We start from the raw sequence: 22,050 nt of genomic DNA, 5'->3' as shown, positions 1-22,050 counted from the left end.
TGAGAATAACAAACTTACCAATGACGAGTGACTCCTTGTTGGTGATTAGTTCAGTCCGTGGCTTGTAGAAATGCACTGAGAAGGTAAACATAAACCACCACTGCAAACCTCTGGGCAAAACCCATAACCATCCTTCTTTGGGACGATGAGACCCATACCAGCAGGTCTGAAACAGTTGACAAATGTCAATAGCCAACAAAGGTTAGTACATTCCTTTTTCATGAATTTTATTTATCCAGATATACAGGCATGGTACGGAGGCTGCAGCGGAAAGCAAACTCAGCAATTGATATGTTACCGACTAGCAAGAACCATCAACCCCCATTACCACACAAAAATAAAACAGAAAAAGGAAAAAAGAAAGAAACATCCATTTACCGCCATTCAGGAATAGCCTAAAAGATAAATCGGGGGTGGGTTTCATTAATCCAACTCAAACTGTAAGTCATCCCTAAGCATTTTGCAATGGTAACAGTAACCCTTAGAACTAGATAAGCCCTCAACATGCTGCCTCTAGGAAGTACTTCAGAGAACCACAAGTGGCTGTTTAACCAAGACAAATAACTGTTTGCCTGTTCACCTGTGATCAAACAATAACATCACCTAATTAAGATTCAAAATGAATACCTGAAATCACTGCCTCAATGGGTATAAGATACAGAAAAGTTCATCATATAAGCAGAAGAGATGTTCTGTTTGTTAATACAACCCAGAATCTATCACTCAATCGGTTCCTTGGGGAAGAGCTGGCATGCAAATCCAAATCCTACAGCCATCTGGCCCATCTTTAAGGTTGCAAGTTATGCACAGCCTGCAAAGCTTCCTGCAAACTCTTTGCAGCACCATCGTAGTTTACAAAACCCATGAACCAAAATTCATGACTGTCAATGGAGATGACCTGAATGTATTTTTCTGCGGAATTCACTTTGCTCACTGAAGGATTAGCCGCTCTTAGTTGATGCAAAGGAATTACCACCTGTTTATATTCCAATGAGAAGATATTAGAAAGTACACAACTAGGCATTTTTCCCTTCGTCACACCACAGCAAAGAAAAAGATATATGAATAGCAGAATCATCATACTTGTAAAAGATCAAGAACTGGGTGCAAAAATCAACTAATCAAACAAAAAGAGAACTTACATTCAGAATCAAATAGCTCATCAAAAAGACATAGTAATATTTGGGGAATTGCATTATATTGTAGGGAACAAAATCCTTGGCAACTTTATTTATCTTTTTTTTTGGTTGTAGAGGGGTTGGGGGTCAGGGGGTGCAGGGGGGGGGGGGGAGGAAGGGGGGCATAGAAAGGGCCTGTAGGCAATAGGCTACACAACAGGGGATAGCCCCCAAATAACCCTATCCCCAAGCTTATTTATTGATAGAAAAAGGCATTGAGATATGAGTTGTTATTATAATTTAGCAAACAAACGAGAACCATGCATTTTATTGCTTACTCCGAAATCTAGCTAGGTTCTCTACATAGTTAGCCATGGAAATCACCATGAGTGCTATATAAACATCAATTAAGGTTTATCTGGTGTTAATAGCAGAACTCTGAACAATGCTAAAGAATAAACCAAGTAAAAAAGGAGAAGAGAGTACTGGAGGGAAGAAGGAAATGCATGAATATGTTCTTACACTGTTCTGTCAAAATAAACTTAGAAAGCAATGTTATAGCCCAAACATTAATCAAATCTAGCTATGTTACATAGATAATTTATCTTGCTACAATATTAATATCAAACATCCATTGATCCTATTCATCCAACAGGTATTAAGTCATGCAAGATTTTTTTTTCCTCTCATCTTTGTAAGGAAGCTAAAACATTAGAAAAAAGAGAAACATAAAATCCTACGTGCCAGATCTCAACGGTAAGAAGGAGATTTTTATGAGGTCTGTGAATTTATAGTTTGATGGCTGCATTTATATCTTTTATGTGTTAACGGCATAACTAACAAGATTTTTCTTTCACAGTTAAATATAAGCAGTTAGCCTTGAACATTATAATGTTATAAAAACATAAACCATCATTCAATTTTTTCACATATGAGTGAACAAATACATATCAAAATTAATAGACATGTCATTGAATCCTAATTTTGAGCAGAGAATCTAGGACAGTGAAAATTAGCACCTTGCCCCAATTTTTAATGAAGAGGTACTGTCCAAGCAACATAGATCTCTGTGAATTCAAGTTCTCTTTCGCTTTCTAGTTTCAATATAATCTGGAGCTTAGGCATCACAAGAGATTTGAGTCGAGTAAGATGGCACACTATCATGATTATTAGAGCTTTTGACTTAGATTCTTTTTCCTTCAAGTAACAGAAAAAAAATTACCGAGCTGAAACCAATGTTTCGAAACCTGGCCTAGACATCATCCTATTTTAGTGTTCAAGTCACCGGCTAAAAGTTGATTGAGGTCGACCCATTAGATTGTGGCATCAGACATGAATAAATAAATTAAACAAATATTAAAAAATTTAAAAATATTTAGGAAAATATGGAAAATATGAAATATATATAATAATACCATTGAATGTGTAATATTTATACCAGTTCCTGTGGCTACCTTAGTTACACACAGAGGGCAGTGCTGGGTGTATGTAAATCATGTGTCAAACACTAAACAAAAGCTATCACCAAAATAGTTACAATATATATATATAATATATATATATATATATATATATATGCGCATGTGCAGGTGCAGTTGCAGGTGGGGGTGGGTGTTGTGCGTGCATGACATACTAAACAAAGATCTCATTCTCGTAGTCGTACACGACCCATACCATTCCTTTTTGGCAGTCATCCCTATGTGAACCACATGCTCCTACATATGCACCCACCCCCCCCCCCTTCCCCATCGCCATTAGTTAAAGTTACTTAGACCCCTCCAATAATTAACCTCACACCCAAACTCTTCGTCTCTTCTTCGTTTCTCTAAATCCTTCCTTTCCCTCCAATTGCACCATTGATGTAAAGAACAAATAAAGCAGCAACGAAAAACTGGCACTGTTGATGTGGTCCTTTGTCTATAATGAGTTCTCCCATGCCATCCTTTTCATGCTCCTCAAACTCATCATTAGCACCATCACCCTCACCTCCAAGACCCTCTGCTCCCAATGCCACTTTGATGACGACCTCAATGTCAACACCTGCCCCATCTCCCTTGGCCCCTCTAAACATCCTTGAGAACCTCCTAGCCACACAAACAGGTCAAATATACCAAACCCTATCCCATCCCCCATGGCCCCTCTATTGTCCTTGAGTGTCTCCGAGCCACATGGACATGTCAGATACTTGGTTGAACTGAGCAGGGAGAAGCCGAAATCAAAAAGTCGTCCAGGTTTTTTAAAAAAAAATCTGGGTTTGAGATTTCGCAAAGCCTGTGTATGCTCATAGGTAATAGGTCCAGGGAGTTGAATTGATTGGGTCTTGAAACATTGGCTGAAACTTGACAGAAAGTTCTATAGGTCATATCCATTGTTTTCATGTTTTGGCCTTAAATAGCATCAACTTGGAAGCATTGGAAATCCTATTGCACTTGCAAAAGGTGCAGGTTTTCGAGCAAGAGGTATGATAAGAAAGTGCTCTGAGCCTCTGACTAAGCAAGAGGCATAGCAACATCTGACAATAACTTCCTTTGGAACATGAAAAGGAAGAAACAAATAGCATTAGTTTCATATTAGAGTTTTACTACCGTACCTTTTGTTATTTTTCATAAAAAAAACTGAAATTTCATGTCCTTTGGTGGAGGGTATAGATTGAAAGTAGTGTGGAACCGGCTAACAGCTGGTTGCAACATAAATTATCCATTTTTTTAAAAAAATCTGAATAGGTGTATGATTACAATAGAGAAGTAAGAAAATCCTGGGACTCTTTTTACTTATGACTCTCATTTAAAAGCATTAGATGAGTGGATCATTTGATCAAACAATCAAATTGTTCCACATTAATACATAGACTCTAATACATAGACTCTCCGACTTTTCCCATCTATAATCTTGCTCTCTTCCACAATGAAACACCTCGTACCCTTCTCTCTCTCCCTCTCTCTATCCTGGATATGCTATCCAGCAAACCTTCTCCATCACTACTATCCCCCCCCTTCTTTTGCCATCATCACTGCCTCCTCACTTTCTCCACTACCCCTTGTGCTTCCAATTAACTACTACCCACCTTCTCTCTGTGATTCCAACATTGCCATCTCCATCTTTCTCCTAGTTAATGTGTCCTTTGGCAAGCCTCCACCTCTGCTACTATCAAAATACCCACCTCTTAAGCTACCATCACCTCTGCCCTGCACCCTCTTTCCCTCTCTTATCAATGCCGTTAAACCTTCTCCTAATCATGCAACTTGCCTTGTATACTTCAATCTAAGACAAGTCAACTATTAGTCAATCTCGACAATCTGGTTTGATATGGACTTGTAGTATAGATTTGTCCAAATTTATTATATGGAATTTGAGTATGGTAACAAAATACTTCATGTCGCTGTTTATCTAAAAACCTAAAGGATGTTCTAGTGGTTAACTAGGCCAAATCATAGGGCACTTATATTTTGTCAATAAGAGGCTTACATATGATTAGGTTTGAAGCATACCGAAATCAATTCTTTTGATCTATTAGTTGAACTATCTGATCTAGTCGAGTCTAAAAATCAAATCTAACAAAAAAGAAGATAAGGATCAAACTAAGGTTTTAAATCCTGTGGGATGGAGCTGTCTATCACAAGCATTGATCTCAAGCATTTGATATCCACTTGCACACAGGGTCTAAAATACCTGTACCAAGCCCTACACCAATATTTTATTGGAACAATATAGTACCTCAATGGTAGCATCCCAGCCCTTGGGATAGAATTGCATCCTAACAATATTACAATCCTTGATATACTTTTGACATATCAATTCATCCCAAGTCCTAGAACTTGTAGGAAAGTATTGCATTTGTGATATATTTTGGCATGACTTTCCCTACACATAGATTTTAATTTTTTCAGCTAAATTAGAGGTGAAAAAAGAAAAAAGAGTGGCGACTTACTGAATGAGCAAGATTTCCGACATTGGAAGATGGTTCATAGGGGAGGATCCTAACTTTGCCCTTCTTACACTCCTCCTTTCCCTTCATCTCTCTATTTCTCCTTTTCGCTCTCTTGCTCTCTATTTTCGCTTGTAGACCACACACCTATGAGTAAAAGAATAAGAAATGCTAGAATGCACTTGCCCTCACTAAGGTTCGCTGTCTTGTATTGAACCCCATACTAGTACCTATGACTATGTCAATATGCTCGGTATGGCGGCCAAATTGGCATGCTAACACTTAGTATGCCTCCTATACTGCATATTGTTTGGCACCACCATCGTATGGTACGGTACAGTTGGTATGCACCGGTACCGACCAGCACACCACATCTAGGCCCTCATAACTCTCTCTTTTCATTGAAAACCAAGCAACTCAGTTGGGTCGCGCCTAAGTACCAGCCAAACTCAAATGGTTTCAACTAGGACAGATGGGACATCTTGGTCCAGAAATGATCGGTTTCCTACACCTATCCTAGGTATCAATTTTTGGTCGAAATGGTATGATGCCAACTTTACCAACCCAACCCACAAGTTCTATGATCCTTGCTTGCATACTACTTCCCCCACCACAAGCTTGGTTTAGCCGCCTTATTTATCAATAGCTAATAACCATCCAACTCATGAGATTAGAAGCATAAGCACTAACACCAGAAAAAAATATAAGGGACAAGTGGATTAAGGAAAAGAGGGCATAAGCATAATCTCTCTCTATCTCTCAATGAGGGTAGGGTGGAGGCATAGAGAGGTGTCACAAAGGGGTAGGGGATGTATAGGCATCATCTTCCATTATAGTAGATATTCTCGCATTTGCTCTGGGGGTAGGGGATGTATAGGCATAATCTCTCTCTATCTCTCAATGGGGGTAGGGTGGAGGCATAGAGAGGTGTCATAAAGGGGTAGGGGATGTATAGGCATTATCTTCCATTCCTCTCAATAGTAGCCATTCTCGCATTTGCTCTTGCTTCAAGTAACTAAAGATGAAACTTCTATGCTTATTAGAGTTAGAAATAAACATACCAAAGGATGTTAGATGTTGCATTGACAAATGATTATACAATAAAACCTGATTGAGATAACATAATCTTAAATAATTCAAATTAAGGTGGTAAAAGGAAAAGTTGAATTTGAGTGGAATTGCATGTTAAAGAGGTGAAGATCGAAAAAAATTCCATGTGCAAGTTTTGAAAAACTCAAATTCACAAGATTTTCAACTCTCATTAAAAGAGTTGCAAAAAAAGTCATAAATACATTCATAGGAAAAATAAGGCTTCTGTTCATGGTTTCAAATGGGAGCCTTTGCCAACAAACGCTATTACCAAGCATTGAGGTGGTATGGATATGGGAAGCATCCACTCTTATCTCACATTTTGGCCCACATCAACCAGTGCTGGTTGACATAGATCAATATCATTCCAAGCCAAAAGTGCTTTTCTTTTCCTACATGGCATAGTATGGTCCATGCTTCCACTAATCTGCACATCCTCTGACTCAAATACTTTGTTTGATCAATGTTACCTAGATGCTTGGCATGGGTGCCAAGTGTCCTCAAGTGTGGGAAATACCAGCCTCCACAAGGAAATGACACATATTATTTTCGCACAAGCCACTGTTTTCATGCTTATTCAAGTAAGTAAGAAAGGGAAGCAAAGAGAAACATATGTTGTCAAACAAATAAAAGAATTGAACCATACGCATTCAAGTTGTATAAGTTATTCCTTTAGCCTTTAGTATATCTAAGATTATTTAATATTTCTAAGAATTTATGATATTTACATTAATAGATAATTATGATATTCTTTTTATAAAAGGCATAATAGAACTGTCTGTAGCCTTTGAAAATAGACACCTACATGACACTCCAGAAAAATAAAAAATCAAAGTATCAGCACCTTTTGTGGATGCCAATAGGGACTTCCAAGTGGAAAGTCCAGTTGTGTCATATCCTATCATGCCCAAGTGTCCAAAAAGTGCTGACAATTTCAAAAACACTAAATACAGGGTCCACATAACATAGGTTATGATAATGTATGCTTTGACTACATGCATCATTAAGTCTCCAAATTAAATTTCAAAGAATATGCACCAAACCCCTTAGCTAGACAATTATCTTAAGTTATAGGGATGCATCAAATATCACAGTAGGAAACCAAAAAACAAGTAGGCCTTGCACAAACCAATGCTTCAACATTCAAATAAGGTCTTGGTTTCTGTTTTAGTCCAAGGCCAAACAAAATGTTTCAGAAGTTTTGGCAGTTCAACTATTCAGTTGTATTTCCAATTTTCAGTATGGAACTAATCAAGTATTCTTCAAGTTTATATAAGAATGACAAAAAACCAGAAAATGAAAATTACAATTACAACAAAGAAAAAAGAATTTATCTGGTGCCTATGGTGTATCAGTTATTGAAATACTCAGTCTATTGACTAAGGCATCACTACAAGTATAAATCATGAAAATATTAAAACAATGGCTAGATATAGCTATATAATCCAACATATTTACTAGTATATCAAGTATTAAAAGATATTTTTAATGGAATATAAATCCCCAATGCCTTAATAAAGAGAATCATTACCAATATTATGTAACCATTACCAGATTCAATTTGATTTTATCCAAATATAGGTCCTATATTTGAATCCAAAAAACCCTATTTTAGGACAATGGGCAACCAGTTGTTGTAATAATTTATGGATTTAATTGAATATATCAAGATTTCACTTTACACATGTTGAAACATAATGAATTCACTATTTCCAGCTTCTCTGCAAAATAAATAAAATGTATCAATCAATCTTTATTTCTTTGACAAAATAATATCCTAAATTTGAGGATTTTGTGAAGCTAGGAATAGTCATACAAATTTAGCCACTAAGACCACAGTTGAAATTTTCTTCTTGAAATTTTTTAAGATTTAACATTTCTCTACTTCCGAAGTATCTTAGAACTTACAACACTCTACTAAGTCTTGCAAAAAATGCTTCTGAACTACTTTGGTCACCCACAAGTAAGCTATCCATTACAATGAAAGGGAAAAAAATAACCCAAAGATAAGATTATAATGGTTTGATACAAGCAAACCAACAAAAAAACTGATGAGCCTGGAAACTCTGGCTAGTTTTAGATTCATTCCAAATTTCCATTAGAAATGTTTACTTTGTTCTGAACTCATCAAACAACTAACACAAAACATGAGTCGCTTGACCATCACTTGGTATGTAAAACTTTTTTAGTTGATTATGAAAATTCAGCAAGTGGAGATGTATCTCATCATATCATATCATACAGATCCCAATAGAAGGATTTTAAAGATGCATTTCTGTGTGTATCAGCATACTTCGATGTAAGGACTCATAAAACCACATCTACTGCAAAAGGCAGCTTCATTATTCCTCCAGTTATTGATCAAAATTTTGAATATAGGCAAGGGCATATTTCCCCTGGTTTAAAGCTTAAGAATTCAATGGTTACAGCCAGTGCAAAATCAAAATGAACTGAAACAGAAAATTAGTACTTGAGGGATGAAAATTAAAAAACATATTACTAAAAAAGTAATCTAACATATATCAAGGGTTAGATTTCAAAATAACTACAAAGGCTGCTAGCAGAAAAAGATAAAATATAATGTTCATTTCATCTAAATCCATTTGTTTTCTGGACAGTCACATCCAAAATGAAGTACTGCAAATGGTAAATTTCAATTTTGCTGGGACTTTTATTGGTGGACCAAAAAAATGGGAGCAGGTCAAGCAACAAATTTTATTTCATTCAATATGTTCTCGGATTATGATCAAGGGAGAATCGAACAAGCATGGGCAGAGTTACCTTGTAATAGCTCCATTCAGTTTGGTCTCCAACCTTGTAGGAAAGAGGATTGTCACTACAAAATGCAAGCTTAGCAGTAGAGAGATATAAAATTCCCATGACTGGGCCAGCAGATGTTGAAAGATAGCATGCATAAGACTTCTTAAGTTGTTCTTCTGGAACTGTCAAAAGTTTGACGAAATATCTTTTCATAACCACCTTCTGCTATGACTTTGGTTCCTTGAGCAATCCTCCCATGGCAGCATCAGCAAAACTAGGTCCTGTTTTCACTGGGTAAAGGAGAATATAAAAGATAGAATAAGAAACATAAATAGATTAAAAAAAGATAAACTTGATTTGTCATATACAGATTTTTCTAGTTAGAATGATCAATCAAACAAACGCGGGCTCTTTTCAAATTATATACCATATAACATGCATGAGCTCTATCATATATTAGCATTTTTGGAGTTGGTGTTTGTTTACTTTCTTGCCCTAAAGTTTGAGTTTGTGGTCTACTTCTAAGCCAAGTACAGAAGAAAAAATTTATCACAACACGTCACAAATTTTTTCCATAAATTTCTGCACAATCATTATGAAATCTCTCAATGACTTTAGAGTATGAATAGAGAGTCTTGTGTTACTTTCTACAATTGGGAAAAATGCCGCATAGTTATTATTTTTAGAATATAAATTATGGACAAATGCCCTATAGTTATTACTGTTTTGAGTTAAAGCAGCATATGAAGAAGGTGATTCTTGCTCCTATTATGATTGTGGCAAGCTCGTCATCCATCCATCCATAGATCCTCCTTTATTCACCTCATCATAAACCTTTTCTATGATCTAGTTTGAACAGTTATTGTTGAGAAGTTTAATTGCTCATCTCACCCATTTTCAGCTATCAAAAGGAAGGGAACAGAAAAAACAATGATGATCTACACTTCCCTCAGACCAACCATCTATCCAAGCTCTAGAAAACTAGCCTTGTCATATGTTTCATAATCTGTCACAACTCCAAGAAATCATACGTGTGAAATTAGAGGAAGTTCAACTTTGGATCCCCTCAACTTTTCTTCCTGTCGATCATATTAGAGAACTTAAGTGATAATTTACTATTAAACCAACCATCATAACCAACCCAAAGAGCGAAAAAAGGGGGGGAGGCGGTGGAGTAAAGACTAAACCTCACCTTGACACACCTTAAACAACATACCTTGTATTACTAGGACATTGTTATAGATACCAAGCCAAGAGCCATGTTGACAATTTCTGTCACCGAGAAGCAAATGTCAACCCTCAGAATTGGTTCCACTTTCCAAGCCAAGAAAAATTTCAGTAATAGAGGGTCCTTCTGTTAGACCTTGAACTAGAAGGATGGTAAGTAAGGAAGCACACCTATTAGTTACATAGGTTAAGAATTTTCAACCACAGAGGACCACTCCAAGGCCCTTCTAAACTTTGAAAAAGGTGAGAAGAAGGCAAAAGGTTGGTCTTGATGAAGGGCCATAAAACGTTTGTGGGACAAAAAAAAAAATGACTAGGTCAACACTCTAGGTTTGAACACAATCCTGCATCAAGCTTAATCAAATTATTTAAAGATTTTTAACAAAACAAAATGTTTATTGATCGTAATTCTTTTACAGCTTTAAAACTTACAAACTATCTATGCTGACTCCTACCAGCATCCAACTTATCCATACTAGACAAATAAAGCATAACGTGATCTCCCTCCTACACCTAATCAAAACCACAAACAACATAGCTAAAAACACCATCCATATGTATCTTAAGATGAACAGATCTAAGAATTACAGATCATTTAATAAACAAGAAGTAATAGCAGAAATAGTAGTAGTAGAAGAAGAAAAGGAAGAAGAACTTCAATTGAATAATTCATCTAAATCCATACTCACAATGCTGCCAAGTATTCTTTGACAGATCCTCAGCCCTCTTCGCTGCTTCTCCCATCTTCTTCCCCCATCTCCCTAGCGCATTGCGCACCGTCTCCATCGTATCTAAGCATTAAATTTCAGATTAAAACTTTGAATTCACTGTCCAATCAGCCTTTGCCAATCAATCAGAATAAAAAATGAGCAAAACTAACATTCAAGTTAAATTAAAGAAAGAAAGAAAAAGAAAGCTGGGGTACTCTTCGTGGAGGAGGAGGGGGCGGGGGATGGAGTGACGTAGGGATTGGATTCCGGCGGCATCTTGGTGGCGGCGGCGGCGGCGGAAGGAGGGCTGTCGCTGGCCAGATCGCTGCTCCAGCTGACGGATTTCTGGGCCGTCACTGAAGGATCAGACGGCTGGGATTGGGGTTGGTTGGAAGATGGGGGAGGAGGCGGAGGGGTGGCGATGTCCGGCGGCTGCCCGGCGTCAGATTTCTTCTTGTCGGCAAGATCGACGGGCGGATCCATGGAAGCGGGAGGAGGGATTTATAAATCGGGGGTCAAATCGCTTCGTCTTCTCGGTGGAATCGAAGACGACGACAGTGCCAGTTACTTCGGGCGGAGGTTTCTGAGGCTCCGACACGGCACGCAGGAGGTAGTTTCCTCCGGAAAGGGTCCTGGATCTGGTCCTACGTTGGACCACGTTTACCGATGAAGGATCGCGATACACAAAACCGCGGCGTCTGGAGAGGGGTTGTATCTTTCGCGCCAAAGAAGGACCCACCTTCCTTCGCGCGAATCCATCGTTGGATCGCCTACCGGTCACTTTGACCGTGCAGGGTGTGATTTGACATATGTACAATGAGCTCCAACAAAGGATTTGTGTGAAGGAAGGTAAATCCTTCTCTCGTGTGAAAGATACAACCTGTATCGGAATTTTTTTATTACCATACCTGTGCATGCTAATTCAAATTTAGTACTTTCAAAAGTTACGTGGTGGATTCTACCAAAAAAAAAAAGGTTATGTGGTGGATTATAAGAAACTTTCTTTTTCACCATATCTCTTTTTGTATTCATCTTACTGTGAAATAGAAGGATCAAAGGGGGATAAACTCCTCCTATTAATAGAGTTTCTTTGTCTTGTAACCTTCAAAAAAAAAAGCATGAAATGTTGTCTATATCCTTCTTTTCTTCCTTGTCAAACCATTCTTCCCTCCTTATTTGTTTGTCAGATCTTTCTTTTTTCAAGTGTCTTCTCCTCCAAATGAAGTCACTTTTTCTCCATGGCTATGAATTATATTCATCAATATATAATATATGACCAAATGATATATATTTAATAAATTAATTATTCGATATCCATACATACCTTCAAATAAATTGATATACAATATATAGAATATTATATTTATCAATATAAATACATATCTAGATGATATATACTAACAGATTTCTGATACATACTTTAAGTTTCTTTCACATATACCTTATAGCGATCCAATAAGTATCTCTAAACAAATCGATATATATATATATATCCAAATAAATTGATACACTGTTTCTAAAATATTGTATCCACTAGTACACCGTAAATATTCAGGTGATATACATATAATGGTTTTTGATGTATCCTCTAAACTTCTTTGATATAAATTCAACAACAACCTAAAACATATATCTAGACTAATTTATATGCATTCGGGCAAATTGATATATGGTTTCTAAAAAATCATAGTCACTAGTATATGGTACTTGTCTAGATAGTACACACGATAACTTCTGATACATATTTTAAGTTTCTTTGAGATATACCTAGTAACGATCCCATATATACCTTCAAAAAAAGAAATATACATGTTTCAAGATATGATGTTCATCCGTATACAACTTATGGCGACGTGATGCATACTTGGGATAGGTGTCTTTATGAGGAAAAAGATTCAAAGGAGGAAAAATGATTCGAGGAGAAAGATCTCACAGATTGATGGAGAGAGAATGATAGCTGAGGAAAAAGATTCAAAGGAGGAGAAATGGATTCGAGGAGAAAGATCTCATAGATTGATGGAAAGAGAATGATAGCTTGACAAGGAAGAAGATAGGGATATAGTAGATGGCCTTGTGGATGATCCTTAGCATATATATATATATATATATATATATATATATATATATATATAGTCACAAAATGGATGGACTCCACTAGTAAGAGTTATGTGCTACTTTGACTTTTTGATTTCTACTTTAACATTGATGCATTAGGATATGTGGCAAAAAGACAATACTAATTTGTACGATCTCCTTTAGTGCATGTACCAAAGGATTTTTATTGAATTACAAGCTACTTGAAGTGTGTTCCCTCGTAATCAAAATCATTATCTTTGCATAAAATATAACTTCATTATGTTGGCATTTGTCAAATTTAACCATGGCTTCATTTATCCTATGTTTAATTACACACAAACTCCACCTTGGTTCTATAGCTTCTATCCCACAAGTTTGTATGATATGCTAGCTAAGATCGATGCTCCACCAATCCTTTGAAGTACACATTTGTGGTGCATCTATTCTTCCTTACCCACTACTAATAAGGCCATAACTTAGCCCAATCTTTTAGCACTACTACAAAAAAGAGCTATGGCAACACTTATACGGTAGCAGTTTTAAAATCTCTGCCATAAAACCTATGGCAGGGTTACTGTAATCACTCTACAGTAAGTATATCCTACAGCAATGGTTATATATAATCACTGTCGTAGGTCGGACCTACAGCAACGATTACTGTAACCGCTATCGTAGGTTATACCTATCGTAGTGGTTACGATAACCACTGTCATAGGTAAAAACTTTATCATTATATAACTTTTGATCCGAAGTTGGATTTCAGCAAATTTTTTTTCTGATTTTATATAACTTTTCGAGATCTACATAGCTACAATGATAATTTTGTGAAAAAAATATCATTTTATCCCTCAAATTGAAGTTTTAAAAAAATTTAGTCAATTCTTAAGATAATTTTGGATGATTACGTGAACATGTAATAGTGAAATCAAATTTCAAACACATCTTCATCGTTCATTATCGAAATAATTATCGTTAGAGTATCCTCACAAAAAATTACCTCGATCTGATAGTCCTAGCTTTGTCGATCATTAAAATTTGATTTGACATCACGAACAATCGCATGATGATCTGATAAATAGAGACTACGATAGATTAAAAATTTGTGATGATGATCTTGATAACAGTTGTAGCACACTATCAAAATTTTACTTCAATCGGATATATTAGTATGATCAATTTAGTACGGAATGATTTTGATCGTTAAATAAAAAATGAACGATCACAAGGCCAATCGACGTTCGATTGAGATAATTTTTTGGATTAATGATCTTTGTTAATACTTTAATTATTTGTACGATGGTGATCATAATATTTAGACTGTACGTATATGTTAAAATCTATTTGAGCACATCTTATAAAAGTACAAGTACAATTACTTAAGAAATTTAAGAATGAGTAGCAAGCAACATATAGTTTTAGATCGTTCATATATGCACATTTTGAATTTTATGATTATCACCATACAAATGATCAAAATAGTAATAAAGATCATTTATCTAAAAAATTATCTTATAATCGGACGTCGTTTAGCCTTTTCATTACTCTTTTTTATTTAACGGTTCAAATCATCCGGTACTAAATTGATCATGATAATGATGTTCGATTGAAGTAAAATTTTGATAATATAATATAAATATCACTGAGATCATCGTTGTAAGTTTTTGAATCTATCGGTGGTCTCTATCTATCAGATCATCATGCGGTTGTTCGTGACCGTCAAAATTAAATTTTAATGATCGATATATCTAGGGCTATCAGATCGAGATGTCTTTTGTGACGATACTTTAACGATAATTATTTAGATAATGAATGATGAAGATGGACTTTAAATTTTAAAATTATATCATATTCAAAAAGAAATAAAAAAAATTATATTCTACCTCTATAGCAACGGTTGCATAATAACCACTGTTATAGATTTATAGCAGCGGTTTACTAACCACTGTCATATCTTACTTATGGTAGTAGTTAAGTATAACCACTACCATATCTCTACCTAGGGTAGCGATTATCACCAACCGTTGCCATAGATTGGACCTACGGTAGTGATTACCAATAACCACTGCCATAGGCTAATCTGCAGCAGCAGTTATCTATAACCGCTGCGATAGGTCCAATCTATGATTGATTGTGATAGTCTCACGTTGGTTGCAGAAGAAATGAATGATCTATATATAGTGACTTAGGTTTTTAACCAGCTACAACATGGCCTGAGCATTTTGTGATCTCTCTCTACTTGGGCCCCACCGCCATCGTTTGCTGCCCGTCGGTCGCTGGCGACCCCTACCGCCATCGTCACCCCCACCCCCACGGGCCCACCCGCTAGCAGTTGGCGCCCCCCACAGCCGCTCTGACGGGCTCGCCTGCAGGCCACTGGCACCCCCTGCGGCTGCCGTCCTCGTTGCCGTGGCAGGCTCGCCCCCTGCGGCTGCTACCTTGGTGGGCGGGCCCACCGCCACCGCCACCTCGACAGGCCTGGCCCTCACTGACCACCCCCTCCCGTCAGCCGGCCACCGTCCATTAACTATCAGTCATTTTGATCGATGAAAGGCTACGACAGAGGTTTGGCAATCATTGTCGTAGAATCTATGGCAGCGGTTGGACAATTGTTGTCATAATTATACGATAGCGGTTGAACACCGCTGTCATAGCCTCTATGCAGCGGTTGCTATAACAGCAGTTACAAAAATCACTGCCATACCTTTCTATGATAGCGGTTGACACAACTGTTACTGTATCCCCAAACACCGCTGTCATAGACCTACGATGATGGCCATAATGGCAGCGATTATTTAACTATTACCATAGGTTATGACCGTAATTTTTGGGCTACGACAGCGATGTTCAACCACTGCTGTAGCCCTATTTTGTAGATTAATCTTCTGTTAGAAATGGATAGGTGGTGTGACATCCAAAAATTTTTCAAACCCTAGTAATTCAGTTAAACAATAGAGAGGCGGTATAACCTTGCCCACCTCATTCTTCCCAATTATTTTATCCGAACCTAATCAAGGAAAATAACCAAAAAATTCTTTCATTAACTAAAGTATTAAAAAGAGTAGATATATATTCATCCTATAACCATAATGTTGTCAACTTGATCTTGCTACTATATAAATTATTAGATAGAGATAAAAGCACTTCCGTTGGATAATCAAATAAAGGCTTATCCTAAAATTAGCCATATCCATTAAAAATTTAAAAATAATTTTCTATTAGCTTCATTTTTTAAAGCCAGGTCTTACTTTACAAGAGGATGAGGACCAATTTGATACTACTTCTAGTTGAAGAGGAGATGAAACAAGCTAGGTTGTGCAGCTTCTTCTAAATACATATTTTTGATTTTTTATGTAAAAATATTTTTTAAATATTTCTATGAAATACTTAATTTTTTAAAAATTATTTTTTCTTAACCAAGACCAAACACATGCATTTTTTTCTTGCAATTGTAAAATAGGTATTAGAGTAAAGTAGGATAGCACGAATACTTAAAAATATGTTATTCCCCATAATGCTTATTATCTTGATATCTTCTTTTTTGAACTTTGTCGAGGATAAAAAATGTAACAACCTAAATGGGTATACTTGCCTTACAATTTTCTTTATTCTCGGCCATTTGATAACTTTTATAAAATTATTTTATCTTAATATTTTATTAATTATAATAAAATAATAAACTATTATAAAATATAATGATATGATAGACATATCATGATATTATGGTAAATTATCATATTATTATCATATAGTTATACTAAAGCCTTTTTTCATTTGGTTCCTCTTTTTGGGGGAGTGGCAGGGGGTGCATGGTCAATACAAGAGGAAAATCCCTACTACTGTCACGTTCCCGATCTGAGATTGTGAATCGAGGGTCATGGCAACCACCGCATACTCATAGAAAACTCTTCCCATAAGCATGCAAGGCATCTTATCATACTATCCTAAAATAACAGCAGAATAATTAGTCAATAATTTAAATCCAAAATATAACGACCCAATTTTTTTCTTGAATGTCTCAATAAATTCAACAATGATTCATAGTCCTTACATCAAATTCAATAAAACTTTCAACCGAAAATAAAAGTATAAAAATTCTGCTTCTGATAACTCTTCCATTCATATCTTGTATCATCTTAATTCCTCAACATCTGTAAAAATAGTAAAATAGAAGGTAATGAGCTAGACAGTCCAGTAAGCAATGATCACTTTTCAACAGATTTTATCAGGTATTTAAGTAAATAATCCTTTATAGAAAATAAGCATATAGAGTTCATCAATTTGAAATCAATTTCAATTATGCAACATAATTCATGTCAAATTTATTTCTTTTTCGAAAATTCAAGTTTCTTTCGAGATTTCAATTTCTTTCGTTCTTAAATTCTATTCGTCAACCATGAGCTATGACCATATTTTTCTTATGGCAGGGTCATAACACCGCGTATCTTCTTACGGTGAGCTGCGAATCATCTGACAGTAAAGTCCTTCGGAACCGCTAGTCTCTCTGGCGGTTTGTCGCTGGTCTCTCTGGCGATGTAAATCCTCAGGACAAATCAATTGCCAACGTATATGCCCCCATTGGTAGGGTCTTTTACATAGTCAGGTTGTCAATTCATAATGTTTCTTATATCATAATTCTTCATAAATCATATTTCATATTCTAATTTCGATAATAAAACATATAATCATATAGTATCGAAATCAATCAATATAATGCATCATGAAATCAATATGTTCAATCATGCTTCATCATAACATTTCAAATAAGATATTTTTATAACAAAATACCATTCATCCAATTCATGCATCGTTTCACAAATCATGTCAGAAAAAATATATTATAATTTATCGATAAATCTAAAAAAAATGAAACATTACTTACCTCGAACGCATTCCAATAAATCCACATAATTTTATAAATTTTCTTCTAAAAATTCTGTTCGTAGATCATATTGTGATATCCCATGGACAAACATCCACAATCCTATACAGAATCAATTTCAATAATTAGAAAGAATACGAATACCATATTTCAACGGTTTAGATTGGGTCCGATCATCTATTTTTATCTAATCAAAATCTAATTAGGACCTAAACAATCCAAAGTTTGACTATCAGGTCAAATCGGATTCGAAGTGATAGGACCGAGATTTCTTCATCGATTTCATAAAATCAAGTAGAGAGAGAAAATCAGAGGAGAGAGAATTCGTGAGGTACAATTCGAATTGATCAGGTGACACAATCCAACATTACGATTGGTCCAATATCTCGATTGGTGAAATCAACATGATCAAATCAAGTCATGGCTAGATCGGGATGATCAAATCTAAAGATTCATGGTCCGATCAAGATGGGTGCCAGTACGCTGTCTGACAATCATGGATCAGGATTCTTCATTAGAATCAGATCAGGACTATTAAAAGAAATTTTTTCATTCACTAATCTTTTTAGAGAGAGAATCAATCAAGAGAGAGAATATTTTAGAGAGAGAAAATTTTAGAGAGAGAAAATTTATCTTGGACTCCTCAGATGATATGATTCAACAAATTCGATCGATCGGATCAAATCATGCTAAGATTATCATGTAGATAATTTAATAAAATTATGAGAGATAAAATCTAAAAATACCTGATCTGATCAAAGTGAATGTCGGTGTACCGTCCGACGATCACAGATCAAAAATCCATCACAAGGATCATTTAAATTCATCATCATTCTTCTCAAAATTTTAAAAAATCTTAGGAGAGAGAAATAATCTAGAGAAAGAATTTTAGAGAGAGAAAGTAGAGAGAGAAAGTCCAATTCTAGAGAGAGAAAATACTAGTTCAGGCTGAAGAAAGAGAGGCAAGAGAGAGAAACTCTCTTTCTCATATTTTATTATTTATATCATTATTTATTAATTAATTAATTTTATTTTTATTTCTTCTTTTCTTTCTTCTTTCTTCTTTTTTTTTTCTTTTTTCTTCACGGAAGAGAGAGGAGAAAATCCTATTTATTATTATTATATTATTATTATATTATTTTTCTTCTTCTTTTTCTCTTTTTTTTTTCTTTTTTTCTTTTCTTTTCCTTCTTTTTCTTTTTCTTTTCTTTTCTTTCTTTTTCTTTTCTTTTTCTTTTCTTTTCCTTCTTCTTCTTCTTTCTTCTTCGGGCTCTTCCCTGGCCGAAACAGGGGACCAGCAAGTCCCCTCCTTGGAGTTTCGACCGGCGGCGCAGCCGACGTGGGGCGGCCATCGGTAGGAGGGGGGGTGACTCGCTGTCCGAATGAGCCCAAATCGATGGCCGGCGACGACCACCAGCACCCAAAAAAAAATCAAAAGAAGATTGAACCCCTTTTTCATGAAAATCCGACGACTCTGGTCGTCGGTGAACATGCATACTGACACGGGAAGGAAGGAGGAGAAGAGAGGAAGGGGAGGAGGCTTACCTCCGACGCCGGTGAGGCTTTTCCGGCGAGCAATTTGACAGGCACAGGGACGGGTCTCCGTGAGGATTTTTCGACGATTGCCGCCGACTGGATCCCAGGTCTTTGGTGGAAGGAGAGAGGAGGGATCTCCTCTTTAAATAGAGTCGGAGGGAGCTCTTTTCCGACTCTGATTGGGAGCCGGTGAGAGGAGGAAGAAGACTCCCGAAGGGAGTCTTCTCCCCTGTTTTTCTTTCTTTTTTTTTTTTTTTGGGCTTTGGTGGGTTGGGATTTTTATTCGGGTTGGGCCATCACAACTACATCTAAAGAACTTGCTGTGAACTTTCTCCCTTTCTAGTGTGGACAAGGCTATTGACAAAAACTAGATAATAATGGAGAAGGATCTGAAGGTACACCCCACTACATTGCTAAAAAAAAATTTGAGAGAAAATACTAGATTTCTTGTCTCATTCTAACTAAGATTTATGCATAATAAAAAATGAAGAGAAGAAAAGAGAGGGAGGGGGGGTTGGCACCTGAAGCTCCTTGGATCTTCCTCCTTCCTTGAATTGTTGCAGATGGAGGTTTTAGTGTTAAGGTTTCATGAAAATAGAGGAGATATAAGGGGACAAGATAAGCATGCAGCTAGAGTTTGGAGGGAATTCAAGGTGTAAGAGTCTTTCTAGGTTTCGCTGGCCAAATTTTGCAAGTATATTTTCATGATATTTGGGAGAGAAGACAGAGTATTAATAAAAAAGAATAGTAGATTTAATAGCTAGAATTGATCGAGGGAGAGGATAGTACTAATCTAAAGATTACAAAAAGTGGATAGATGGCTAAATCATCTTGGCTCTAGGATCTTGGAGGAGATCAATGATGTAGTTAGGTTAGAGGGCAAGAATACATAGATAATGTATTTGTGATTTTTCAAAAGGAATTAAGGGCTACAGTTTTGTAGTAGTGAGAGAAACTGGTATATTGAGAATAAGATTCATAGGTTTTAGTAGCTAAGATGGCCTGAGTTCACTTATTCTTATTGGTTAGAGGGTGAGAGGAAGAAATGAGAAGGTGTATGACAAGGATTTAAGGAGCATGTGACATATGCAGCAAACCTGACACAAGTTTCAAAGTTATGTAGTGAAAGATTAAAGCAAGCCATATAATAAAAATAAATTTTTATAACAAAATAATTAATTAGTGACAAAATATTTTACAATGAAATGCAATTTATCAATAGTACATACCATATGGCAACGAAATAAAGTGTTCATCATGAAATATCTATTACTTAATAGTTTTGGTGATGAAATACTATTTTATTATTATATTTTGTCGCTAAATACATGGTGCCAAATACTGCCACTTCTTCATTTTGATGAAAAACTTTAGCAATAATTTAAGATATTTTTACAACAAAATATTAGTGCTACAAATAACAAGTATTTTACTACTGATAAATTTATATCATCAATTAGAATTAATTTTGATGATGATGATAGAATCAATATTTTTTATAATATTAATAAGTTTGTAATGAGTTTAATTTCATCACTAATAATTTTATATTTGATGATAAAATTATATATTGTTATAAATGAATCTTTAATTTTTGGTAAGGATTATATTTCATCACAAAATGCTTATTTATTAGTGATATTAATATTTTAGATGCACAATATAGGCTATTTCGTAATGAAATAGTTTTCATATTATATTTTATTTACATAAATTTATGACAAAAATAGATTATATTATTAATTACTAATATTATTTTTAGCAATAATATTATTTTTACCTTTTGTTGCCTAGCTATGCAACCAAGAGGGGGGATGAATTGAGTTTTTGAAATTTTAAAGTTAATTTAGAACCATAAGGATTAAAATAATAATAAGCAAGTTATATGTAGTAAGTGATTTAAGTAAAGTGTAGAAATAAGATGCAAGAATGTAAGAAAATAAAAAAATTTAGAAAGAGAGCAAGCAAGCACACCACAACAATCAAGGTTTATAGTGGTTCGGTTCCAACCTTGTACCTACATCCACTCTCCAAGTATCTCTTGAGAATTTAAATCCACTAAAACGTATTCAATAAGAATACAATGTCGGTACCTCTGACTCTAGCTATCTCAAGCTAGAACACTTATTTTTCGGATACAAACCAATCCAATATAATCCGATTCAAGGTTCGAATCAATCTATCCAAGTTTAAAATCCTTTCAAAACTAAAGATTAAGATAAAAATAGAGTATAAGAGTTAATCACACGAAAATACAAGTTTAGCTCTTTTAATGAGCAAATAAAACTTTAAATACACTTTATACAATAAGGAAGAAGCTTTTCTGATTCTCCTCAAGGTTATTGAAGACTTGAATGAGCTCTTGAGGGGTTGGTGAACTTGAAATGAAAGCTTTTTTAACTTGAAGAGGGCTTTTTGCTTAGAGCTGAAATGAATGCTTGAATCTCTTCTCTTTTTTTCTCCTTTAAGTGTCTTTATATCTTCAATGGATAGTGAAAAGAAATCTGGACAAGTTTGGAGCCATTGGAGAATATTAAATAAATATTAAATATGGTTAAAATGAGCTGAAAAACTAGTTGTTATGGAGATTTTTCATCGTAGGGGTCGACTCATAGGATCGTCCTATGCACAGAGGTCGATCCTATAAGTCGACATCTGTGGCGTAGAACAAAAAGTCACTATTCTGTATTTTTAGCTTGCACGGACAACAGAGGTTGACCCCTAAGATAG

The 22,050-nt window shown here is 35.6% G+C and overlaps 1 protein-coding gene across 1 annotated transcript; it reads right to left on the bottom strand.

Moving 5' to 3' along the window:
• Nucleotides 1-607: 607 nt before the first annotated feature.
• Nucleotides 608-11,481, bottom strand: LOC105060572 (GLABRA2 expression modulator). The gene is given in 6 exon segments (XM_010944344.4): nt 608-976; nt 8,914-9,079; nt 9,081-9,147; nt 9,150-9,182; nt 10,809-10,910; nt 11,045-11,481. Coding segments are annotated over 6 exon segments (825 nt in total). The 5' UTR covers nt 11,313-11,481; the 3' UTR covers nt 608-787.
• Nucleotides 11,482-22,050: the final 10,569 nt, after the last annotated feature.

The sequence above is a fragment of the Elaeis guineensis genome, chromosome 13 (assembly GCF_000442705.2).
Source record: "Elaeis guineensis isolate ETL-2024a chromosome 13, EG11, whole genome shotgun sequence".
Taxonomy (NCBI): domain Eukaryota; kingdom Viridiplantae; phylum Streptophyta; class Magnoliopsida; order Arecales; family Arecaceae; genus Elaeis; species Elaeis guineensis.
This window is presented reverse-complemented; position numbering and strand designations above follow the sequence as displayed.